Source organism: Carcharhinus amblyrhynchos, chromosome 17, assembly GCF_965287045.1.
Source record: "Carcharhinus amblyrhynchos chromosome 17, sCarAmb.v2.hapA, whole genome shotgun sequence".
In the NCBI taxonomy this organism is placed as follows: domain Eukaryota; kingdom Metazoa; phylum Chordata; class Chondrichthyes; order Carcharhiniformes; family Carcharhinidae; genus Carcharhinus; species Carcharhinus amblyrhynchos.
In genome coordinates this window covers 35,495,015-35,522,784 of record NC_137340.1, presented here as the reverse complement: position 1 = coordinate 35,522,784, position 27,770 = coordinate 35,495,015, and the positions used below count along the sequence as shown (strand labels likewise).

Genomic DNA, 27,770 nt, shown 5'->3' with positions numbered 1-27,770 from the left:
AGAATATGCAACTTAAAAATTAATGCAACCCCAGAGGCCAGCAAAAACAAAGTCAATAAGCAACATTGCAATTTTCAGTACATTAAAGTTCATGTATCACATAATACAAAATCTTCATATGAAAATCTGTACTCGAAGTATTAAAATATTATACATACTCATGCCAGTTTCAGCCAATCTCTCCATACACCCTGGAGACAAGGCTCAGTAAAGCCCCTCTCCTCTCCCCCACCATCACACCTCATACACATTGTAATCAGTCGCTCTTCCCCATCCCCAAACCAGCAACTCTTCTTGCCCAACTCTTCCCCCAAATCAATCAGCCCCTCTTCATAACCACTCACCCCTCCCCACCCACTAGACAGCCTCCAATTATGCTTAACCTACTCAATCAACAGCCTTGACTGAAAAATCACCCATCAGCATGCCAAATCCTACTAAATTTCAGGCTCCATTACATCCCTCTCTGACCTGCCGAATGCCAATGATCCTCCAAGTAGCCAGCAGCAGGGCACGGCATTCTGACAGGATGAATAACTGTAGCTAGAATCATATTGGCAAGATAAAAAACAATCAACCTTATAGCTCAGAAAAAGTAGAGACATGAAATCCATTACCGAGCTTCAAATGGTTATTCTATTGGGTTTCCCCAGTATCAATGAGTAATGAGAATGCCACATGGACTTGGTGAAACGTAGCACTGAAGACATTTAAGGATAGGTTTAGCGCCTATGAGTGCGAACCAAACATTATATGGGGACAGGGTGACAAGGCTTACGTGGAGCACTGGCAGAGACCAGATGGATCAAATGGCCTACATCTATGCAGTAAACTCAACATAATTACGTAATCACCAAGGAGTATTCTGGGAGAAGTCACCGCAGTCACCTTGACTGCATAGTGGGTAGAGGAACAATTCCTCCAGAGACTAACAGGAGAACATCAACCAAAGAGACTTCAACCAAGCAGCATTCTGGGAGAAGTTGCCACAATCACCTTGACTGTATAGTAGAGAGAGGAAGAACTGGTGTCAAGGAGTGGTTAAACCTGAATTAGTGTTTCCCTCCCTTCTCTTCTAAGGAAGGACAAGTGAGGAGGACAAGCAAGGTAAAAACCTTGCCCAGCTGCAGCAGTAGAGGACAAGGGACAGAACTGATTGATAAGTAGAATGGTCAGGTAAGCATTCAATAACTTTAGTACTTGCAGTCTCAGAGATAATTTCTGTAGTTTATAGTTTGTAAAAGCTATATTTGGTTATAACAAGGAACAGGAAAGGCGGCCCCTACAAAATCACCTACAATCTGAATGGAAATATCTCTCAAAAGTTTAATTTAAAAGGGTAAGACATGACAGGAGAACTCCAAAAGTCATCTGCTCTTTGTACATAATGTGGGAGGCGAGAACATTTGCAGTGCCAGTCCTGCGTGCAGGAAGTCTCCAGCTGCATCTCTTGGAAGCGCGCATTTCAGAGCTGGAGCGGCAGCTGGGGACACTGAAGCATCCGCAAGGTGAAGAGTATCGTGGATAGAGAGGTGGTCAGATTCCAGAGGTAGGGAGGGATTTGGTGACCATTAATCAGAACAAAAGAGCTAGGCTGGCAGTGCAGGAATTTCCTGTGGCTATTCCCCTGCAAAACAGAAATGCTGTTTTGGATACTGTTGAGGGGAACGGCAAAAACAGCAACAGCCAAATCTGTTGCACCACAGTTGGTTCTACTGCAGAGGGGGAGGAGTAAAAAGTGAGAGAATAGAATAGCAATTGGGAATTCAATTGCAAGGGGAATAGCTTTTCTGTGGCTTCAAATGAGACTCCAGGATGCTATGTGGCCTCCCTGGTGCTAGGATCAAGGATGCCTGGGAGCGGCTGCAGGACATTCTGAAGAGGGAGGGCAAACAGCCAGTGGTTGTAGTACATGTTGGTACAAACGGCTAGGTAAAAAAGGGATTAGATCCTAAAAGCAGAATATTGGGAGCTAGGAAGCAAGCTGAAAAACAGGACCTCATGTACTGGAATGCTCAGGATATCTGAAACCAAATGGATGAATTAGTTGCATTGGTAAATGTAAAGGGGTATGATATGGTAGGCATTACAGAGATGTGGCTCCAAAGTGAGCAAGGATGAGAACTAAACATTGAGAGCTGTTCAGTGTTTAGGAAGGGCAGACAGAACAGGTGCTGGAGTTGCATTCTTGATTAAAGATGATATTGAGGAAAAATATCAGCATAGATGATGTGGAATCTGTACGTGTTGAGTTAGGAAACAACAAGGGGCAAAATACATTGGTAGGGGTGGTACATGGACCACTGAACTGTAGTGGTAATGTTGGGAAAAGCATTAGACAGGAAGTCAGTGATGCATGTGTTAGAGGAACATTTGATTATGGGTGACTTTAATCTGCATTTAGATTGGGAGAGTCAAATTAGTCACAGTACAATCAAGGAGGAATTTCTGGAGTGCATACGGGATGGTTTTCTGGAGCAATATTTTGAGGAACCAACAAGCGAGCAGGTCATCTTGGACTAGGTGCTTTGCAATGACAAACTATTAGTTGACAATCTCGTTGAGACACAATCCTTGGGGATGATTGACATAATATGGTAGAATTCTTTGTCAAGGTGGATAATGAAGTAGTTGATTCTGAGACCAGGGTCCTGAATCTCGATGGTATAGGCATGAATTGGCCGTGATGTACTGGGAAACGTTACTGAAAGGAAAGACAGTGGACAGGCAATGGCAAGTATTTAAAGAACGAATAGATGAATTCCAGAAATAGTTTATTGCTGTTTAGCAGAGTAGTAAGGGAATTGTGGCCAAACCATGGCTTACAAAGGAATTAAAAACAGCAGATTCAAGGAAGCCTACAAATTAGAAGGAAGAGCAATAGACTTGATGATTGGGAGCAGTTGAAAATTTTCCAAAGGAGGACCAAGGGATTGATTAAGAAGGGAAAAAAAATTAAGTATGAAAGTAAAAAGCGGGGAACATAAAAATTGATATTACATATCTATTTAAACTTGTACAAAGAAAAAGATTGACAAAATGAATGTAGGCCCCTTACAGTCAGAAATGGGAGAATTCATAACAGGGAGTAAAGAAATGGTTGAGGAATTACATTTGTACTTTGCTTCAGTTTTCACCAAGGGAGACATGAATAAAGTGCTGAAAGAAACATGTTTTAGTGAGGAGCTGAAGGAAATCAGTATTAGTAGAGAAATGGTTTTGGGGAAATCAATGGGATTGAAGGTGGATAAATCTCCAGGACCTGAGAATCTTCATCCCAGAGTACTTAAAGTGTCCCTGAAAACAGCAGATCCACTGGTGATTATTTTCCAAAATTCTTTGGACTCTAGCTACCCTCCAGTCTGTAGGAAGTAATGTAAACCCACTATTCAAAAAGGGAGGTAGAAAGAAAACAGTGAATATAGACCAGCGAGCCTAACTGGGGAAGGTGCGAGAGTCTGTTATCAAGGATTTCATAACTTGGCATTTGGAAGACAGTGACACAATCAGATAAAGTCAGCATGGATTTACAAAAGGGAAATCATGCTTGACAAAAATGGAATTTTTTGAGGATGTACCCAGTAGAGTTGACCTAGGATAACCAGGGAATGTGGTTTATTTAGATTTTCAGAAAGCTTGCGACAAGGTCTCACATAACAGTCTACGATGTTAAAGCACATGGCATTGCAGGTAATGTCTTGAGATGGATAGAAAGCGGGTTAGCAGATGGGAAGCACAGAGTTGGCACAGATAGGTATTTTTCTGATGGGCAGTCAGTGACTAGTGGGGTTCTGCAGGGATCGATGCTGGGACCCCAACTGTTCACATTGAATTCCCTATTCCAAATCATTTAATATACAATGTATTATCTCAATTCGTAGATGATACAAAGTTGGGTGGGAGACTGAGCTCTGGAGGATGCAGAGATGCTTCAGTGTGATTTAGACAGGCCGAGTGTGGGCATCTGCATTGCAGATGCAGTAAAATGTGAATAAGTGCAAGGTTATTCACTTCAGTAGCAACAATTGGAAGATATTATTATTTGAATGCATATAAATTGAGAGAGGTGGATACTCAGTGAGACCTTGGAGACCTCGTGCGTTACTCACTGAAAGGTTTACCAGGCTGATGCTTGGGATGGCAGGTCTGTCATGAGGAAAGACAAAGTTGGCTGGACTATATTCACTGGAGTTTAGAAGAGGGAGAGAGTATCTTACAAAAACTTATAAAATTCTAACAGGGTTAGATAGGTTAAATTCAGAAAGAATGTTCCCAATGATGGGGGAGTCCAGAACTAGGGATCATAGGGGATAAGGGGTAAATCTTTTAGAACTGAGGTGAAGAGAAATTTCTTCAGAGGGTGGTGACTCTGTGAAATTCACTATCACAGAATGTAGTGAAGGCCAATATGTCTGACTTCAAGTTAGATATAGCTCTAGGGGCTAAAGGGATCAAGGGATATAGTCGGGGGCGGGGGGCGTAATCAGGATATGAATTCAATGATCAGCCATGGTCAAAATGAATGGTGGAGCAGACTCGAAGGGCTGAATAGCCTACTCCTGCTTCTAATTTCTATGTATAAAAGATGACCGTTTTCCTGTTTTGAAAAGATTTTGAAAGTTCTATAAAATATAACAATAAATTAAAAATAAAGCCACAGCGATACTTGAAAGAAAACTTGACATGTAAAGAAAAATTGAATATAGAGTATACCAAAGCATGGATTCAAACTACCAGAAGGTAAATTTAAGATTAAAAAGGAGGAAAGCTGTTCACCCCAAAAATCAACAAGAGATGTGTCTCTGGATAGGATACTGTAGCACAAAGCCCTGTAATTACTGAACGAAGTACAATATGCTGTAATGGAATGACAAAGTTTTCAGGCAACTCTATCCATACCAATTTGTAACAGAGTCACAGACTTTAACTGGACACATCAATTCATCTGCTGTATTTGTACTTTGCTAACAGCTGTTGTGCAGTCAATATTTATAACACCTGGAAAGTCTCTAAGTACATCTCATCATTCTTATTATGACATTGCAAGGGATGACATAGTTACGGCTGTTGTGCAAATGATAAGTTGTCCAACAAATGGCAAGTTGTCTGTTGACAAGCCGCTTGATATAGTGGCCTGGATTTTGCAGTTAATGGTGAAGTAACAATTCTCAAACAAGAAGTTGTTTGAAGATTTAGTGCGCTCTGGAGCATTTATTTCCTTTTCTCAACACAAACTTCAAATGGGCATTCTCCACAGGAGGTCTGTGGCATCGAGCAACAGGATACCAAGCAAGTTGTTCGATGGAAGGTACCTCCAAGACAACAGCGGACACATGAATCATGATGCAAAGTAAATCAGATTGAGGGAGAACCATAAATATCAGGAAAATTCATCAAAATTAATTAAAAATCTGCAATTGTTAAACATTCTGAGGGATTGAGATCATAAATCAGAGATTGTTAGCATTAAGTGTGCTTGGATACACCAAAGATGAATTACTCCAGATTAAACAAGGATGAATATTCTGTAATGCAAGGTCACGGGAGTTAAACATTAACTCTGTTTCTCTCCCCACAGATGTTACCTGACCTGCTGAGTATTTTCAATGTTTTCTGTTTTTATTTCAGATTTCCAGCAAATGTATTATTTTATGTTAATTTTGCCATTGTTCCTCACAATATGTCGAGTGTGTACGTAGTTAAGTGTACTTCAGCTAATTTTGAATAATTTCATCATGAAAATTGCTACAGTGCTGTGGCCAAATGGGCCATCTAAAATGGTGATCTGTAAAGCACTCTGGGACAATTGGGCAAGAACTAAAACGACACGCTGCAGTTTAAAGACAGAGACAAAACAGGCTGCAACCCTGATGAGTGAATAAACAGGATATGGGTCATCTCCAGGATGAAAGAGATTTCATGGTCACATTGGGTTTTGTACCAGACATAAGGGCACCGTGACCCCTTATTTAAGAGGGAGGTATGTGACCTATGTGCCTCCAGCACCTACAGACATGGCTGTTGCGGACACACCCAGAGATCGGTGTGGTAGCACCTGATTGGACTCTTAGCGATCAAGGGGATCACGTCCTGATCGATTGATTGGCGATGGCCAAAAGGGACGTGAAATCCAGCAGGGTATAAAAGGGTGCTGTGCAACTAGGAATCTCTCTCTCTCTCCCCCTCCCCACGAACAAGCTACAACAATGGTGAACATCACCAGCGACGACCAGCATGAAGAGAGCCACCACACCTGAGGAAGGCCAGAACCAGAGTGCCAGACCAGACCAAACCAAAAGCTCAGACTACGCAGACAGCGATCGAGACCGGTGCACAGATAAAGAGGTCAATATCTGCTTGGATACTTGCCAGTCACACAAAGTTAAGTCAAGGTTTCGTGTTGGACTTCAACTTTAGTATTTTCCTTTAAGGCAATTTATTGTTGGTTGGGTGGGTTTAAAAAAATACTGGTTGTACTAATAAGACGTCTATTTGTAGTTATTTGCCCACTGTATAAGGGTTAAAACAGACTGTGCGATAGGCAACAGTGCATCCTTCAGAGGATCACAGAAAAACTCTTGGATTTCTGCATTTAAGTGCACATGGTTGGATGCCAGAAGTTATGCCATAATCATGGCCTTCAATGTTTGTACTCTACTTCCAACAAATGTACAAAAACAAAAGGTAACATGGAGGATAATCGATAAGCATTACAGAAATAAAGAAAAATGAAAACAAATGCTTGGTAATCATTCAGAATATTCATGCAATAAACATTGGAATTACCTGCAAGTCTTGCACAACAAGCATCGCCAATCTCTGGGCTGGAAACCCAACTCTCTGGCTGAGCTCTACAATACTCAGCCAGCTCAGCATTCAGCAGGCACAATTTCTTCAAATCTGCAAAAGATAAATATTTTGTCCAAATGCTTGATCAAATCATTTAAATGTTTTGTTTTAATACTCTAACAACATTTTAAACTTTAAAAATGAGGTGAAATTTGTGTGACTGATAAAATTTTGGAAACAGAGCATTTTTTGCTGAATCCAGTTTCGGGGAACAACACGTGTTCAATGTGACAATGGGGGAGCATTTTAGTGTCAGCAGCCACAACTCAGTACAATTCAAGTGTGTTATGGATAAGGTGGAGGATGACTACAAAATACAGCTTTGGATTGGCGGATGTTATGACAACAAAGCAGGATCTGGCCGAAGTCAATTAGAAACAACTCCTTACGGCTAACTCTACAGCAGAACAGTGAGGGGCATTCAAAAAGGAACTGGGGAGAGTACAGGTCCAACACATACTCTTTAGGGGGCAATAGATTGGCAATAAGTTGAGGGATTCTTGGATGTCGAGGACAATTCAAGACTGGAAGAAAAGAAGGGCTTTTACCAAGTCCAAAGGAGCAATTCAGCTGCAGCCCTTGAGGAATATAGGAAGTGCAAGAGGGAACTTAAGAAAGCAATCAGAAGAGCAAGATGAGGGCATGAAAAAGGACTTGTGAACAAGATTAGGGAGAAATCCAAGATATTTTATAGATACATTAAAGGAAAGAGCAGTCCCCATTCAGGATTAAAGGGGCAATCTGTGTAAATATTGGAAGGCTGTTAAATGAATTCTTCTCTTTGGTTTTCATGCTGGAAAAGGAGAATGTAGGGATGGAATTCAGGAAAAGGGTCTGAAGAACTTGCAGAGTTTGACATAGGAAATGGGAAGTACTGGAGGCTTTGATGGGCTTTTAAAAAAAACACAAATCTCCTGGCCCAGATGAATTGCATGCCATGTTGCTATGGGAGGCAAGACAGGAAATTGCAGGGTCTCTGACACAAATTTTTAATTCCTCTCTGGCCACGAGTGAAATGCTGAAGGACTGGAGGACCGCTAGTATGAATCTGCTTTAAGAGTACAGATGTACCTGGAAATTACAGGCCACTGAGTCTCACGTCACTGGTAGAAAAACTAGTTGAGAAAACTCTGAAGGAGAGAATTAATATCCACTTGGAAAGGCATGGGTTCATTAGGGATAGTCAGCATGGCTTTGTCAGAGGGAGGTCATGCCTAACAAATTTGTTAGATTTTTTTTGAAAATGTGATCAAGTCGATAATGAAAGTTCAGTTGATGTAGTTTGTATAGATTTTAGCAAAGCTTTTGACAGGATCCCACATGGAAGACTGATTGAAAAGGTTAAAGCGTGAGATAGATCAGAAACTGGCTCAGTAATAGGACACAAAAGGATAGTAATAGGAGGCTGTTTGAGCAACTGGAAGCTGGTGTCTGGCGGTATGTCACAATGATCAGTGTTGGGATACTCAATGTCTGTCTGTTAAATACATAAATGATATAGATGAAAATGTGCGTAGAATGTTATGCAAGTTTGCAGATGACAAGATTAGTAGGATGGTTAATAGTGAAGCGGGTGGTTCCAGGAAGGTATAGATGGGTTGGTCAGATGGACAGAGCAGTGGCAGACGGTATTTAACTCTGATAAGTGCAAGGTGATGCATTTTGGAAGAAACAACAAGATGAGTGTACTTAACTGAATGGCAGGACAATGGGTAGCTCAGAGGAACAGAAGGATCTGGGGATAACTATTCATAGGTCCCTGAAGGCAGCATAACATGTAAATAGAATAACAGCAATAATAGTTAAGAAGGCATGTGGGACACTTTCTATAATCAATCATGGTACAGAGTACAAGAGCAAAGAAGTAATGTTCAAGTTGTACAGAGCGTTGGTTAGGTCACAGTGGAGTACTGTGTGCAGTTTTGGTTATTTCAGTATAGGGAGTATGTGATAGCACGAGTGGTGGTACAGAGGTTCACCAAGATGTTGCCTAGGATGGAGTATTTGACCCAAGGAGAGACTGGATAGGCTTGGATTGTTTTCTTGGACATGATTGAAGTATATAAGATTGAAGGGTATGGACAGGGTGAGTAGGGAGCAGCTGTTTCCCATGGGTGAGGGGTCAATCACAAATGTGCACAGTATTAGGATAAAGGGGCAGGAGATTTACATAAGAACATGAGAAATAGGAGCAGGAGTAGGCCATCTAGCCCTTCGAGCCTGCCCCGCCATTCAATAAGATCATGGCTGATCTGTCGTGGCTCAGTTCCACATTCCCGCCCTCTCCCCATAACCCTTAATCCCCTCGCTTATCAAAAACCCATCAACCCACGTCTTAAAAATATTTAGCGAGGCAGCCTCCACCGCCTTAGAGGTGATTTGAGGAAAAAACATTTTCACTCAGAGGGTGGAGGGATGCACTGCCTGGCACAAGTGGAGGAGGCCAGAAACCTTACAAATTTTTTTTAAAAAATTGGATGACCGCTTAAAATATTATAATATTTAAGGATCTGGGACAAGTGCAGCAAATGATATTAGTGTGCCAATAATGGTAATTACTGTCGGTGCAAACTTGATGGGCCAAATGGCCTTTTTTGCACTGTATTACTCTACACTCAGGGTAAAAGCCAATTTCCGGGTTAGACATAATCCAGGGTTGAATGCAAAAAGGCATTAGCAACATTTCCTTTACAACATTTCCATGTTTCTGCCTTTTGCTTTGCTATTTAGTGCCAAATTTTGGGTTATCTAAACCATGGACTGGTCTGAAAAATAAAAGATCTTATATTAGTTCCACACATTCCTGCAGGGCTGGGGAGGTAGTGGGTGAAATGCAAGAGGTGAAGACAAACTGAGGACAATGACTTTGATCTCCATTGGATGGAGTAGATACTCTGTGCACATCAAGTATTTGACATTTAACAGTCAATCCATAGAATCTTAAGGCCATCAACAAAAGGGTACAATTTTGGGCTCCACTTTATAGGAGAAATAGCAAGAAAAATGATTTTGCATAGAGGGCTGTCTGGAATTAGTGAATGATGCAGAGAACATTACCAACATTGCAAGAGCAGTCTGGTCAAAATTATTGCTTTTGCCAGACAAAAATGTGTTACTAACGCAAGTCAAGATCAAAAGCAGTTGTAGTGGTGATCTTAAAGTATTAAGATGGTAGCAATTTCCTGATGGCGTTCCACTGGTATTTAATCTGGTGCAGAGAACCTTGGTTTACAATTCTGCTTCCCATTTCAGGGCTACACTTGCTAGCATATTTACAAATTCAGTGAAAACCTCAAGCTGTAAACAATTAACACTAGCAATGTAATGCTTAGTCACATATTTGTTTTCTTTGAAGGTTATTATCATGTTACACTCCAAGTCCATTAATATATTTGTTTTTAAACTCTAAACACAAATATAGTATTCAGTATTTTCAACTTATATGAAGCAACTTCCAGTTAAAAAGTAATGTTACATTCTCTGCTTTAATCTGTGTTTTTCCTCCCTTAAAATAAATTAGCTTTATGTAGGAAAATAGGTTTTTTTCCCAAACAGCAAACCATAAGACAATCCAATCTGACAGCCCTAAATAATCTTTATTGCAATCTTAAAGAACATTGCATACAATTTGGATTTTCTCTACTGACGCCACAAAATAACACCCGCGTGGAATATATTCCCCAAGACCGTTAACGTAGTATAACTAGAATGGAATCGGATTACATTTTTCCTAAACTGAGTTTCATTGTTATAGCTATGACTTGATTTGTCACGAGCATACAGTATAAAGTATTGCTTCTTGCGCACTAGAGACAGTGCATACCGTAAATAGGGAAGGAAAGGAAAAAGTGCAGAGTGGAGTGTTACAGTCATAGCTAAGGTGTAGATAACAATCAACTTAGTGCAAGGTGGGTCCATTCAAGAATCTGATGGCAGCAGGGAAGAAGCTGTTTTTGAGTCAGCTGGTACATGATTTCAGACTATCATATCTTTTTCCTGACAGAACAAGGTGGAAGAGAGAATGTCCAAGGTGCATGTGGTCCTTGATTATGCTGCCTGCTTTTCCGAGACAGCAGGGAGCGTAGAGTGTCAATAGGTGGAAGGCTGGTTTGAGTGATGGACTGGGTTTCATTCACGACCCTTTGCAGTTTCTTGCTGTCTTGGACAGAGCAGGATCCATAACAAGCTGTGATACAACCAGAAAGAATGCTTTCTATGGTGCTTCCGTAGAAGTTGGTGGAACCCAAATTGAGTAGCAAACTGCACCATTACTACACCTTAAAGTACTCAAATTCTGATTTTTGAAAAATATGATAGACTTCCAAATGCTGGGGCTAATTCAGAAAAGAACTACAAGGCTGATCCGGAGTTTTGGGGTTGGAATTATGAGGTAAAATTGGCCACTTGGCTTTTCAGCCTGGAAAAAAGGCTTTTGATCTGATAGATATGCCAGTTAATATTGCTATGTTGAAGGTTAATTAATGAAACTAAAACTAAAATGTGGGAGCATATGTTCAAATTAGGAATCAGTAATTTTCAGACTGACAAACATTCCTTCAGGCAAAGAGGGAGCAACACATGGAATGGACTACAAAGAAACTCAAGAAACCATTTACAAAACAATCAACTCAGGGGACGGTAAAGACAAATTAATGTGGCTTCATCTATACTCCTCCATCTTAAACATCTCTTGGAAACTTGAAACATCAGTTCAGGATAGCAATGGAAGTTCAGAAGCCACAGTGTTCACTTTTCAGAGCAATCTTACCAAAACCTGGAGGAGATTCTGGTACCTGCAGGCTGTAATAAGACTGAGCCAGAAGGATAGTCTACCATCCTCCTTTGCGTAGCAGGGGAAGAAGCCTGAGAAGTTTATAACACATCCACGTTTGAAAGTGACGAGGAATGAAATGAATAATGGAAAAATTCAAAGCTTACTGCAGCCCTACTAAAATCATGCATGAAAGACTTTTTTCATATGTAGTGTCATATGTACATATGACCCTAGTCAGTATGTAATTGAGCTGGCTCACTGCATCATGAATACTACCAGGTATTGAAGAGCAGACACCAAATCGTGGCACATCAGGGCTGAAAAATAACAGCAGAGTCCCTTATAAGCACAACGTAAATAGTCAATTTGTTCAAGAGCAGGCTATCTAATTGGAGATCTCAACTAGCATGAAGAAACTTCTTACAGCTCCATGTAGTTGAGTTTTCTGAAGCCCAAATGCAGAGAATCTGGTATTTTTGCCAGCAGTAATAAATTTAACAAAAGTGGGATGTTGTAGTTGTTTCCCCAATGCAAATTCAGACCAAATTCTTGGATCCTACTAATTTGCTGAACTGATTTGTTAGAAACAATGCCTTACCTTAGTGATGCATTTGTTTATTCCAAGAAATATTATTCAAACATAATTTCACAAAGTAATGATCCAAAAGATTCAAAAAATGTAACCTTGGTTCGTTTTTGCTATGGAGGAAATGGTAGGTTTGACAGGAGAAGCTTTAAGACTGAAATACTCCCTCTAACAGAACTGTTCATTTAATAAATATACAGCACCTTACAGAAATATCAAATGTCAGCAGTTGCAATATGCTTTCTTACCTTGAGTCCCAATGATGTGAACATAGAAGATGCCAGGGTTTATTATTTCTTTCACTTTAATGGGTACAACACACTTCAAAGGCAGCGCTACTGTTTTCCACTGCTTTGCATACATATTTTCTTAGGAAAACAAAAATATACAAATGCAAAGAGCATTGCATATCAGCCAAAATGCACGATCAGTACATAAGAGAATATTTTCATGTCAAACTCAACTTTTGGGGGAAAAGGCATGAATTCTCATGGCTACAAATGAATTACAATGGCTGGGAAGAAATGCAATACTCAAAATGAAATTACTTCAGTGTATTCTACTCCAGGATCACTTATGCATTTAAAAAGACTTGTACTTTCATAATAGCTTTCATAACCTTGGGATATCTAAAAGTGCTTTACAATGAATGAAATACAGACATTACTCCTCTTGGAAAATAAGGAAGGGCAGGTGACAAAAGTGTTAGTGAGGGATCACTTTGGGACCAGTGACCATAATTCTATTAGTTGTAAGATAGCTATGGAGAATAATTGGTCTGGCCCAAAAGTTAAAATTCTAAATTGAGGCAAGGCCAATTTTAATGGCATCAGGCAGGAAAAGTCATGGTATCAAAAGTTAATTGGGGGGATAGTGTGGGAAGGCAAAGGGACATCTAGTAAGTGGGAGGCTTTCAAAAGCATGTTAACCAGGGTTCAGGATAAACACATTACTCTTAAGAGTGAAGGGCAAAGCTGGTATAAATAGGGAACTCTGGATGACTCAGGATATTGAGGCCCTGGTCAAGAAGAAGGAGGCACATAACATACATAGGCAGCTGTGATCATGTGAATCCTTGAAGAATATTAGGGGGTGTAGGAGTAGAGTTGAGAGAGAAATCCGGAAGTCAAAAAAGGGGACACAAGATTGTTTTGGCAGATAAGGCAAAGGAGAATCCAAAGTGCTTCTACAAATACATAAAGGGCAAAAGAGTAACAAAGGAGACAGTAGAGCCTCTTAAGGATCAACAAGGTCATCTATGTGCAGATCCACAAGAGATGGCTGAGATCTTAAATAAATTTTTCTCATTCAATATTTACTATGGAGAAAAGCATGGATGTTAGGGAACTTGGGGAATTAAATAGTGATGTCTTGAGGAGTGTACATATTACAGAGAAGGAAGTGCTGGAAGCCTAAAAGCGCATCAACATAGGTAAATCCCTGGGACCTGCTGAAGTGTATCCCAGGACATTGTGGGAGGCTAGGGAGGAAATTGCGGGTCCCCTAGCTGAATCATTGATTGTCACAGGTAAGACGCCTGAAGAGTGGAGTGGCAACTATGCCTTTGTTTAAAGAGCTGTAGAGAAAAGCCTGAGAACGACAGGCCAGTGAGCCTCATATCCCTGGTGGGTAAGTTGTTGGAAGATATTTTGAGAGACAGGATCTACAGGCATTTAGAGACGCAAGTACTGATTAGGGACAGTCAGCATGGCTTTGAGAGTGGAAAAGCATGTCTCAAATTTGATTTTTTTGAAGGAATAACAAAGGTGGTAGATGAGGGCAGTGCAGTTAATGTTGTCTACACAGACTTTAGCAAGGCCTTTGACAAGACACCACATGGTAGGTTGTTGCACAAGGTTAAATCTTACGGGATCCAGGGTGAGGGTGGTTGTGGAGGGTTGTTTTTCAAACTGGAGGCCTGTGACCAGCGGTGTGCCTTAGGGATCAGTGCTGGGTCCACTGTTACTTGTCATTTATATTAATGATTTGGATGAAAATATAGGATGCATGGCTAGTAAGTTTGCAGATGCACCAAGATTAGTGGCATAGTGGACAGTGAAGTTCTCTAATTGCAACAGGATCTTGATCAATTTGGCCAATGGGCTGACAAATGGAATTTGGAATGCAAGGTGATGCATTTTGGTGGATTGAACTAAGGGAGGACTTACTCAGTAAAATGGTAGAGCATTGGGGAGAGTTACAGAACAAAGAGTTAGGGGTACATGTTCATAGCTCCTTGAAAGTAGAGATGGATAGAGTGGTGAAGGCGGCATTCAGCAGGCTTAGTTTCATTGGTCAGAACATTGAATACAGGAGTTCGGACTTCTTGAAGTTGTACGAGACATGGGTAAAGCCACACTTGGAATACTGTGTGCAGTTCTGGTCATTCTATTATAGAAAGGATATTATTAAACTAGCAAAAGAATGTAGAAAAGATTTATTAGGATGCTACCAGGACTTGATTGTTTGGGTTATAAGGAGAGGCTGCATAGATTGGGATCTTTTTCCTCTGGAGCATAGGAGGCTGAGGGGTGATCTTAGAGGTCTATAAAATAATGAGGGGTACAGATCAGCTAGATAGTCAATATTTTTTCCCAAAGGTAGGGGAGTCCAGAACCAGAGGGCATAGGTTTAAGGAGAGAGGGGAGAGATACAAAAGCGTCCAGAGGGACAGTTTTTTCACAGAGGATGGTGAGTATCTGGAACAAGCTGCCAGAGGTAGTAGTAGAGGCAGATACAAATTTTGTCTTTTAAAAAGCATTTAGACAGTTACATAGATAAGATGGATATAGAGGGATATGGGCCAAATGTGGGCAACTGGGATTAGTTTAGGAGTTTAAAAAAAACGGTGGCATGGACAGGTTGGGCCAAAGGGCCTGTTTCCAAGCTGTAAACCTCTATGACCTCAAAATTTGGTAACCAAAAATTAGCAACATTTTTTAATAATGTTCCATGAATCAATGTTAATTGAGTATAATTTTAAAAAACTTACCTGGCCCATTTTGACGTGGCATGGCTCTATATCAGTTACCAGTTTCACCACTTTGCACAAGACCCCATCCCATAGTCTAAATGACTTGTGATCATTTAAAGTTCACTCCCATTAAGTGGCTATGACATGATCAAAATGTAGCTAAATCTGGTTGCTAATATGTCTTGCACAATTCTGGTAAAGCAGAATTACCTGTATCCTTGTTAGATTGCTGTAAAAAGAAACATCCACGGGCCAATTACTAGCTGTAGATTCCTGGCTACAACCCATGTCAGGACTGTTTCACATGTTGAATGAAGTGTGACATGTAAATCATACAAGTATGATCTCAAAATATATACGTGTGAGGTAAACTGTGTGTCATACAATATATCTCAGATAAAAAACCTGGAATGACTTCCAGACATGTCAAAATTTGACTTACTTCCCACATATTCTCTAGTTTTACTGTTATCCAATGTGGGAATTACTTGTTCTTCTGCTGCTTTAATAGCCAATCCTTCTGAAATCAATTGTTCATTGATATTAATAATTGGACTTTTTGTTTCATCTTTAAGTTGCACAACCAGGATGTTGTTCTTCTTCTCTACAGTCCTGGATTTCAAAAACTTATTCATCACCAGGCTTTTCATCCTTACTATTGCATCCGGAGACCAAGTATCGGATACAGGTTTCACTCCTACACAAAAGACAAAGATGCTAAAAATAACATGTTTCCTGATAAATTAAGATTGCTGTAGTTTAAGCACACAACTATCCACATACTAAGTTTCACATCTGTAAATTCATCAACTAGAGGTTCTCATAGGAGGTCAGGCACTTCCCCTTAGGGTAGAAAAGAGAGAAAGTCAGGCTACAAATATCATTGTACATCACTGTTCAGCTGCATTGACATGGCGCAAGAACATTGTTCATTGGGATATCTCCAAATTGGAAATGAAGTGAACCTAAAACATTGACTTTATGCTTTATGGTTGCAAAGTAACTGAATGGAAAGTCTTCATAGGAGGCAAAATTGTGAAGCAAATGTCAGCAGGATTTACAGTAATGATTTTTGTTCCCCACATTGGACGCTTTAGGAAAGAGGATTATTTGATACTCTTTCATCCTGTAAATGTAGATTTTAAGATTAACATGGCTGACAAACTATAAACTTGGGCTATAACAGCTTAACAGTTCCTTTTAATGCTAATACATGCAGCACTCTGCACGCAAGTGACTTTCTCTTCAAAATTCACCCAGATGATTCTTTCAGTGAGTCACCTTATAGCCTAAGTTATAGTTGCCTCGAGAATACATTTGTACAATTTCCTTCAACGGCTTTCCTTGACAGAGATCTATTACTTATTGTGCATTTTAAAAAAGTCATTCTAATTCATTGTGACCGTCTGAAGCTCCCGTGTTCTGTTCTTTGAATACTTTGCTATGGCATAAGAGTGTACCTCACCGTCAATTCCTTTATCCATTTCCAGATATGACAATATCATATCAGAAATGAATGAAACAACAAGAAAATGCACAGGCTTATTTTGTTCCAGTAATGTTGCCACAAAGTGGAATGCAATACACACAATTCATACTCCCCTTAGTTCTGAGGTGTTTTTGCAAGTTTTTCACCATTAATAATTTATTTCTGAATGCTACTGCAGCAAACATATTTATGGATAATACAGCTGGGACACAATGACAAATCACAACAACATGATTAATAAGTGTTCACTTTGATGTATAATTAATAGTCATGAACCACTCTTCAGACAGTTATCATGCAGAAATATCAATATTAGTCAAATGATTATCTGTTTATACATTGCACTGCAAATTTTATTGCATCCTGCTTTCAGCAGATCTAGCATCATCAGCAAAATGCATTAATTCTTACTAGGACACAAGCAGCATTCACATCAAGGTTATCATTCAAAAATCACCCACAAAGAAGCTAAAATTTAACAATTAAAATTCCTTTCTCCCTATTTTCAATTCTTCTGTGAAATAAGTAAAGGAGGTTTGGTAACTAACAATTTAGGCTAGTTGCATGCAGAAATAAGGTAGAATTATAAATCAATGGACCTTTCTTAGCATAGCAAATAGTAAGTCACGTGTTAATAAATATTTTGTCACGTATGTAGTGCATTAGGAAAACAAAGTGAGTTTTATCGGATTAACATGTGCATTGGTAAACAACAGAAATACAGTATGGGTATTAAATGGGTTTAATGTTGCAGTGCCTGGAAGGGTAAAACCTATAGACAGAACTGTGCTGGACAAAAGTATTTCTATGTATAGGAGTAAGTTTCAATTCCTACTGTGATTCTATTGTACGCAGAAGGGGTTACGGCATGAAGAATTGTAGCTAGCAGGTTTTGCATAGCAACTGGAGGCTCCAACAAGGATAAATAAATTTAGTTTCAGCTGAATGAGACCAAATTATCTTAAGATGTACCTTGTAACCCATGTTAGTCTTAACATCCATGTATATTTGCTAAGCCAAAGTGGGGGGGAGGGAAGTGAAAGAATGTTGTACAATAATCTTTTCATTTTTATACTTTTTCATGCTGTTAAAAATAATTAGTGGTTTGATTCCTCCACATTTTAATAAAAAAATGTAAAATTTAATCTTTTGAGCCAGGGTTCCATTCTGGAATCTTCATATCCAGTTATATCAATTAGGGGTGTAACAAGTGAATGAAGTTTGCATGTTTACCCTTTCAATTTTTATAAAATTCCTGTTCTCCAACTGCATACTTGCCTGCCAAAGCACATTTCAAAGCCTGATTGGGCAATTCCAACAACTCTTCATGGGCTGGGCGGAGCTGACTGAAATGGCGCTTCTCAAAATTTCCAAAATCTATGTATCCCACTATAGCAGCATCTTCCGGAACGTGGTCTATTACAGCAGCCCTGTACCACTGGTTATCTTCTAGAAGAAAAATTTTAAGAAGTGAGATTCCTGGGAATTGAGGTAACATTATTAACAGGAAAAGACAATTTGGCTTAACCCATGCCCTTCCGACCAGTCTCAACCAAAGCATTCTACATTTTCATTAGATCTCTTATCTGCTTCTTGCAGAAATATCTTGCAGAGCTGTCTCAAGCCTATTGACATCAGTTGTTTTTCCTTGTAGCATTTCACAACTTGTAATGCATTCACATGAAATTGTTGTGCCTTAGTTCTCAACGTGTTCCAAATTTGTAAAAGTTTAATGTAGTGCCTAATTTTAGAGCCTTGCTTATAACAATTTGTCTAAAAGAGCTAGTCAGTGGTTCCTTATAATTAAGAATTTTTTTGCTTTCATCCTGTAAACTCCTACATCAACAAATTTAACTTATCTATTATTTTCTCAATCTTATTTGCCAATTTATGCTGCCTACTCTTAATTAGGACAATATCCACCCAAGGGTATGCCAAATGTTACAGCAAGATTGATCGTTTTCCTGATTTCAGATCTAATCTGACTTAATTGAGCTGCAAAAGTTTGTTATTTACCAGATAAAAACAACTGTCAATGGCAAAACTGTGGGACTATTATAATTAAGTAATGAAAATAATAATTGAAGATATTTTTTCAATATCTCTTTAAAATGTAGAACACTAAATGATATGGTCATACAAAAGTGAGAGACTTGGCAAATATTAAGGGTTGCAGAAGATTTCGGAAGACAGGTTAGAAGAATGATCTCAGATATATGGTGGGTACAACAATTATGCATGAAGTGATACATTTTGTGAGAGCATGAAATGGGAGTTTAAACTTAATGAATGCACTGGTGTGGACAAATACAGAACAGGCTTGGAATAATAATTTCCTGAAGTGTAAGTACAGGTCAATAAAGGGATAAAAGGACATTAAGATTTTTGTAATTTTATAAAGAACACAGTGCACAAAGGAAAAAATACATTCAGGCAGGGGATCAGTTAGCTCAGTTGCTGGACGTCTGGTTTGTGATGCAGCGCAAAGCAATAGCACAGATTAAAAAATAAGCTTGATATTTGTCTAGAATTTTGTCATGTCAGTCACATTCATTTTTCATTTTATCTTACCTGTGAACTGAGCACAGCAAATCTCTCCAACGGCGGGCCTAAAACTTGGTATAGGAGTTGTGTTATTGCAATATTCAGCTACTACTTTTTGCAGTTGTTGAAACTCATCTATTAGCAAAGATCAAAATAAAATCAAGTCAGTTCAATGAAATTACATCTCAAATGATGTACATTTCACTTCTTAACAGTGCATCTGCATACCATAATAGTATTTTGTTTCCAGACACCTCCATTAGCTGGTTTTGCACTTGCCTTAAACAAAAATACAATTTTCAAATTATTAAGTTAAAATTTAGTTTGAAAATTTGGTTTCCTCCGCAACAAGGAAAAAATGTTTCCTCATCTCTGATTTAAGAAGACCTCTTGTTCTTATACTTCATCTCCTAATTCCAGTCCAGCCACAAAAGAGGAAACATCCTCTTGGTATCTACCCCATCAAAAATATTTTTTAAAAAAATCACCTAATTCTCCTAAACTCCAATGGGTGTAAGCTTAACCAGTTCAACATTTCTTCAGAAAATAAGCCCTTCATTGCAAGTATGAGTTTAGTGGACCTTCACCGAATTGTTTGAGACCACAATGTGATCTGATGAAGGCTCTGTACAGCTTAAGAAAATTTTCTCACTTTAATATTCCATTCCTTTTGAAGTCAATGTCATGGTCAAGAAAGCTTTCCAACTCTGGACTCAAGTAGAATTCACGGCTTGATTTCTCAGAGAATATATGTGAAAAAGGAAAAAAAGATAGGAACTTTGAACCTGAAATCTTTTTCAAGAGTGGTTAAGTTTTGGAATGCACCACCTGAGTGTGAGATAGAGGCAATTCAATTGGTGCATTTAGAAGGAATTCGACTTACTTGAAAATAATAATGTTCAGCATTCTAGGGAGGTGGTGGGAAAATGGCACTAAGTGAATTGCTCAGACAGCCTGTGTAGACATGGGCCAAATGGCCTCTTTCTGTGCTGTAACAATTCAGTGCTTCTATGAAATTATATGAACAAGTTACTTTATCTACCCGCTTCAAAAATCACATAATTGCATTGCGCATTGTTCTACAATTTTAAAATGTGTAGCCAATAAAAAAAACCTGATTTGTTTTGTCACAAGTTAATGGCTTTGAAAGTGATTTAACTGTTCGTTTTTCTTAGTCAACTACATTTGAACAAAGCTGGATAGTTAATTTGAAAACTAGTGATTTGCTCAACCAATATATATGTAACCTATGAACAGCTGATAGAAAATATATAGTAAATTGAATACATGCTATATTTGTATGAATTGAACCAAGCTGACAAAGGCAAAAAAACTTGTTTAACAACTTTCACATCAATGACATAAAAAATTCTTTTGCACATAGTTTAAGGTGTAAAATGCTATTCAGCAGTCGTTAACCATTCAGGGTTTGTTCCTGGATTGATGATTCTTCAGTTACTGACTGCTGGTTTGGGCATTTATTAGAAACACATCACATGCAAGGGCTTCTATGCAATCCACAATTCAGCAGCCTACTGAACCAGTTTTCAGAAGTTTCTACAAGCTCAAGTTTCTGCTTACTTATTTGCATGAAGCTAAAATCGTCCATAAATCAGGTGGCACTTTAGCTAGGTTTTCAAAATTTGGATTAAAAATATATTTAAGTGTGGTAATCTAGTGCAGTTTGACCAGTACAGCTGAAAAACCGATTTAAGTAAAAACATAAGAACCAGGAGGAAAAGAATACATGGCCAATTCAGCACGATTATCCTGAACTTAGGCTTCAACTCCATTTTCCTCCCTCATCCCCATATCCCTTGATTCCTTGACAGACCAAAATCACTCAGCCTTAAAAAAAAATTCCATGATGGCGCATCCTGAGCCCTCAGGGCTACAGACTTCCGAAGATTCACAACCCTCCGTCAAGAAAGTACTCCTCAAATCAGTCCAAATTCAACAGCCCCTTATCCTGAGACTTTCCCCCTTTGTTCCAGATTCCTCAGCCAAGGGAAACAACTTCTCAATGCCTACCCTTCAGAATCATGAATGATTCAGTGAGATCACATCACATTCTTCTAAACTCTGGGCGGCCCAGTGGCGGCACTGCTGCCTCACAGTACCAGAGACCTAGGTTTGATTCTCTGCTTGGGTCACTGTTTGTATGGAGTTCTCCTTGTATCTCCATGAGTTTCCTCCAGGTGCTCTGGTTTCTTCCCACAGTCCGAAAGATATGTGGGTTAGGTTAATTGGAGTGCTAAATTGCCGTTTATAGCGTCAGAGTAGCAGGGTAAATGTGGGACTATGGGGATAGGGGATGTGTGGGATTGTGGTCAGTGCAGACTTGATGAGCTGAATGGTCTCCTTCTGCACTGTAGGATTCTATGATTGCCTATGAATACCCTCCCAATTATAGCACAGCCTCCTAATTCCATGAACCAATCTAGTCATCCTTTCCAATACTGCCTCCAATGCTTCCCTGAATATGGGGACCAAAAATTCATGTGTTACAGGTGTCATCTCATAAAAACTGCATACAATTGTAGCAAGATTTCTTTTATTTTGTCCCAATCCCATTACAATGAAAGCCAACATGGAATTTACTTTTCTCATTGTTTTCAGCACCTTCAAGTCATCTTTGTGCTTCTTGTACAAATACATCCAAGTCTCTCCTAGCATCAACATTTGTTCGTTTCACATCTTTTAGAAAATATTCTTTTTCTATTTTTGCGACCCCAAAGTGAATAACCTCAATTGCTCACATGGACGCAATCTTGCTGCCCATTTATTTAACCTATTATACCCTTGTAGCACGTCCTCACAGCTTGCACTCCCATCTAGTTTTATATCAAATGTGGATACATTTTCTGTTTCTTCATAGAAGTCATTATTATAGATTGTAAATAATGAAGACTTCAGTACTGATCCTTGTGACACACCACTAGTGGCAGCCTATTTGTTTTCCCCTACTGTTTCCTGTTCATTAACCAATCCTCTACCCAATATAACACCCCAATACCATGAACCCTTAGCTTTACCTCCTACGTGGCACTTTATCAAATGCCTTTTAGGCATCCAAGTGTACTACACATACTGGTTCCCCCCGAGCTATGCTATCAGTTACATCCTCAAAAAACACAAATAATTTTGTCAAACAGGATTTCCCCTTTAGTAAAATTGTGCATCAACATTTCCTTAATAGATTCAAACACTTTCCTGAAGATTGTTAAGCTAGCAGGCCATTGGTTCTTTCTTTCCTTTCTCCCTTTCTTCAACAGCTGTTATATTTGCTACTATTCAATCAGCTGGGACCAGCCAAGAATCAGGAGAATTTTCTAAGATCACAGTCAAACACATCAATTACCTCTACAACTATCTCTTTTAAAACCCTAAGGCATAGGCCATCTGGTCATACAGTTTTCAAATTATAGCCCAAGTTTCTTTGTTGATAATAATTCAAATAGTTGCTTAGTAATTCAGAACTTGAACACTGCTGAAAAAGAGAGATGGTGGTGAAGATTCTCTTTTTGCACTCATCAGGGCAGATTCACAAGAACACCAAATGTCAAGAAGGGGCAATTTATTAATGATGGATCCATATTTATATGCAATTAGAGCTGTTGCTAAGCCAGACCACAATCCTGCTCAAAAGCGAGTTACAAAACACTTGTTGGACAAGCTGCCTGGTGATATGTGGTGGGATTTAACTTCATGTTCACTGCATCCAAATTTGTATGTACTGCCCAAGAAATACTAAAGCGATGTCCTTTTATGCTTTATCTTGTCAAGAACTGGTTTTGCACAATAGGAGTTGACCAAATGGTTGATTAAGTTGCTACAACCATTCTACATGCATGTGAAGGATTCCTTTCACAATTTTGAAGACCATACAGGATTTTCCTATCAATAGCAATGCCATGTCCATGTTTGACTTTGCTAGGCAATTCACTCATGTAGGAAGCCATAAATATTACTATCATGTCACTATATCATGGCAATCTAGATGTACCATCATATTTTGAATCTGTTGAAATTATGAACTCAGCAACAGCGGTAGACAGAAGGGAACCGGTGGATGTGGTGTTTTTGGATTTCCAAAACGCATTTGATAAGGTGCCCCACAAAAGGTTGCTGCAAAAGGTTAGGGTGCACGGAGTTGGGGGTGAGATGTTAGCGTGGATAGAGGATTGGTTGTCTAATAGGAAGCAGAGAGTTGGAATCAATGGGTGCTATTCTGGTTGGCGGTTGGTAACTTGTGGAGTGCCGCAGGGATTGGTGCTGGGCCTCAACTGTTTACCATTTACATAGATGACCTGGAGGAGGGAGCTGAGTGTAGGGTGACGAAATTTGCTGATGACATGAAGACGAGTGGAAAAACAAATTGCGTGGAGGGCGTGGAAAGTCTGCAGAGAGATCTGGATAGGCTGAGCGAGTGGGCGAGGACCTGGCAGATGGAGTATAATGTTAGCAAGTGTGAGGTTATCCACTTTGGTAGAACTAATAGTAGGAAGGATTATTATTTAAAAGGCGAAAAGCTGCAGCATGCTACGGTGCAGAGGGACCTGGGGGTCCTTGCGCACGAATCACAAAAACCCAGTCTGCAGGTGCAGCAGGTGATCAAGAAGGTGAATGGAAATGTTGACCTTCATAGCGAGGGGGATAGAATATAAAAGCAGGGAGGTCTTGCTGCAACTGTACAGGGTACTGGTGAGGCCGCAGCCGGAGTACTGTGTGCGTTTTTGGTCGTCGCACTTATGGAAGGATATATTGGCCTTGGAGGGAGTGCAGAGAAGGTTCACTAGGCTGATGCCAGAGATGAGGGGGTTAGCCTATGAAGAGAGACTGAATAGGCTGGGTCTGTACTCATTGGAGTTTAGAAGGCTGAGCGGGGGGGGGATCTTATAGAGACATATAAGATAATGAAGGGGATAGATAGGGTAGAGGTAGAGAGATTCTTCTCACTTAGAAAGGATAGCAGGACGAGAGGGCACAGCCTCAAGATAAGGGGGGGGGGGGGCAGTTTAGATCAGAGTTGAGGAGGAACTTCTTCACTCAAAAGGGTGGTGAATCTCTGCCCGTTGAAGTGGTGGAGGCTACCTCGCTGAATATATTTAAGTCACGGGTAGTTAAGTTTCTGATAGACAAGGGAATTAAGGGTTATGGGGAGAAAGCAGGAAAATGGAACTGATCCACTTCAGATCAGCCATGATATTATTGAATGGTGGGGCAAGTTCGAAGGGCTGGATGGCCTACTTGTGCTCCTATTTCTTAAGTTCTTACTTATGTAATTTGAGGTTGTGTTCAATTTTAACAACACTATGCATACAAATAGTCATTTGGTAGTATAGAAGTTGAATATCCCTGAAAAATATTGTCAAAGCCTTTTATCTTTCACTCATCAATACAATTAATGAGATCAAATTGTAAAAAGGAACAACTTATACTGCATGAGAAGAGTGTGTTGATTGGTTGAGTCATTGCCATTGAGAATGCACCAGTTAACTGCCAAGCTTCACTTAAATTCAAACCAGGCAAGATGACTCGCGTTGATAAGACACTGCCCTGGCCTTGAGCCCCATGGGAGATGTAATGGTACTTTCACTGAAATTATAATCCAGAGACCCAGTGTAATGCTCTGGAGACCTAGGTATGAATTCCATCATGGCAGATGGCAAAGTTCAAATTCAATAAAAATCCGGAATTAAAAGTCGACTGATCAGAAACCATTGTCGATTGTTGTAAAAAAAATCTATCCCATTCACAGACATTCTTTAGGTAAAGAAATCCGCTGTCTTTACCTGGTCTGATTTACATGAGTCCAGACCCAAGCAACTTGGTTGACTCTTAAATGCTCTTTGAAATGGCCTAGCAAGGGCAATAAATGTTGGATTGCCAACGATGCCCACATTCCATTATTTTTTAAAAATGGCTGTCACCTATTGTTTCATCGAAAAGGGTGAAATGTGTACATGTTCTGTGTCTGCAAAGGAGACGGCCTAGTGTATTAATCTATATAGCTTTAGCATGTGTAAGTGAGCAAACCCAAAATGATGATCTTAAGTTGATTGTCATTGTTATTCTTGTCCAATTGCACAATCACACCTAGTGGTGGACACGACGTTTGGGTTTTGCAAGCAGGGGTTGGTTAGGTATACTCAACTTTGACACTTCTGCACAAAAGGAAGAAACACTGTTTGATATGATCCTTTGGTCTTTGGGATGTATAGCCTACCCACCAGTGCTGAAAATCATGTGCCACATTACTCATGTATGTGACAGGCAGAACGTCTTAATTTCTCAATTGTGTTACTACTGCATACTGGCAGCATGAAATGGCTAGCTTCCCCTGTTCAATTTTTTGAGATACCTTACCCTTGCAGGGTAATCAAAGGTATGCAAGGAAATCAGAGGTATAAAGGAAATTCTTATGTGCAACTGCAAATTTAAATAAAGCAAACATCTACATATCTGAAATATGCGATAGAAGGTTAGGTCCCACTCCATTGAAGAAATGTGGGTGGCACATGGCACAATGGTTAGTACTGCTTTGTCACAACTTTTGAGACCCAGGTTCAATTCTGGTCTTGGGTAACTGTGTAGAGTTTGCACATTCTCTCCATGTCTATGTCGGTTTTGTCCAGGTGCTCTGGTTTCCTCCCACAGTCCAAAGATGTATAGGTTAGTGCACTGGCCATGCTAAATTGCCCCTCAGTGTCCAGAGGTGCAGGCTAAATGGATTAGTGTGGGGCTACAGGGATAGGGCAGGGGCAAGGGCCTGCGCAAGATATTCTGGCAGACAGTTGATGCAGACATGATAGGCCAAATGGCCTCTTTTGCACTCAAGGGATTCTACGATTCCACATTGCGAGCTGAGCAATGATGTTTGGGAGAACTGGGCTGAGAAGGGATCCCATGGCACCACATCTCTTTAGGGAGAAATGGCATTGTTTAAACTGAACTCAACTTTCCAAGTTGCTGAGTTTGCAAATTCAGATTGAGACTGCCAGGATATTGTGTCACAGCACAAATGTCTATGACCTTGAGTGGTGCACTGTTCAACAGGCTAGCATTGTTAAATTGACAAAGCACTGTTATCTTTGCAAATGTGAAGGAATCCACTGTGTCCTCAAAGCTGGTTGAATCAATTCCCCAAACCATTTGGCCAATTTATGTTGCACAGAACTGGCCACAGAGATAAGGCATAAAGGAACATAACTTTTATGCATCTTGGACCCGTCATTAAGAATGATGTGCTTTTTGTTGATATAATAACACTTGTTAAGAATGACTATCCCATTCTGTTTGCCAAGTTAACTGAAACGTAATGCCTAGATTAGCCTTCAGCTAATTTTGTCCTGATGAGTGCATAAATGAAAAGCTTCAACAGCATTTCTTTTCTCAGAAATATTAATTCCCTTACTCCTATTATCGGCTAAGTTACTCTCCATTTCTGGTATGTGACTTGTCTGTTCTACTATGAAGGCACACAAAACATTTGTTCAATGTCTTTGCTGTTTCCTCAATTTCTCCTCTCTTCTTTTAAGGAAGAAATGGCTATTTTAGCTACACTCTTTTTGTATACTTCTAAAAGCTCTTATAATTTCTTTTCATATTCCTAGCTAGTTTACACTCATCCCACTTTTTTTTCCCTTTTTATTAACTTTTTGGTGGCCCTTTGCTGATATCTAAACTACTCCTGATCCTAACACTTTAGTACTAATCTTTGCAATATTCTAAACCTCTTCTTTTAATCTAATACTATCTTTAACATCCTTAGTAACCCACAGATGGATCTTTCTTGCTCAGTTTTGGTTTTCAATGAAATACATTTTTGCTGAACATTCTGCATAGTTTCTAAGTGTACATTATGCCAGCTACGAACAGCCCATTTTCAGTGACTAGAAATGGCATTCGAAAACTATATAGGACCATGCATGAATTACCATGATGAATGACAAGTCAGTTTCTTAGCACATTAATACTTATATGCTTTTACATGGACTTATCAGTATCCTTCCACATTAAAAACCGCAAAAGAGCATCTTCAAAAGCCCACAGATGCAACTAATGGTTACCAGCAACATGATTAACCTGGGACATGGTTAGTTTCATGGTGTGGCCAGCTTCTAAATTAGCGCAACAGACCTCAAAACCAATCTGCACTCAACCTAATTTATGCTCAAAATTCCTTGATCTTTGCACCGGTTTGACCAATTTCAGGTAAATCGTGTTGACAAAAACCAGCACAATCTAGCTGAAATTTCAGTTTGTTTAATCGCTCAGTGCAGAAGTGGCCCTTCGACCCATAAAGGACACTGACGCATGATATGCCCCAATTTACCCATCTAACGCCACTTGCCAGCACTTGGTCTATAGCTGTGAATGTTATGGTGTGCCAAGTACTCACCCAGGGATTTTGTAAAGGATGTGAGGCATCCCACCTCTGCCACCCTCCCAGACCATCACCACCCTCTGTGTAAAAAAGCTTTTCTTCAAATACTCACTAAAGCTCCCACCCTTCACTTTTAACTTGTGTCCCTTTGTAACTGACCCTTCA

At 39.7% G+C, this 27,770-nt stretch overlaps 1 protein-coding gene across 1 annotated transcript in view; it reads right to left on the bottom strand.

Annotated features, from left to right (window-relative positions):
• Window positions 1–27,770, bottom strand: part of tdrd1 (tudor domain containing 1) — an 82,791-nt gene that overhangs the window by 18,181 nt on the left and 36,840 nt on the right. The window contains exons 12-16 of the mRNA XM_080205297.1: window positions 19,244–19,351; window positions 17,951–18,121; window positions 15,626–15,880; window positions 12,458–12,577; window positions 6,787–6,900 (exon numbers count right to left, since the gene is read on the bottom strand). Coding sequence (XP_080061423.1) covers window positions 6,787–6,900; window positions 12,458–12,577; window positions 15,626–15,880; window positions 17,951–18,121; window positions 19,244–19,351 — 768 coding nt within the window. The remainder of the gene's footprint in view (window positions 1–6,786; window positions 6,901–12,457; window positions 12,578–15,625; window positions 15,881–17,950; window positions 18,122–19,243; window positions 19,352–27,770) is intronic.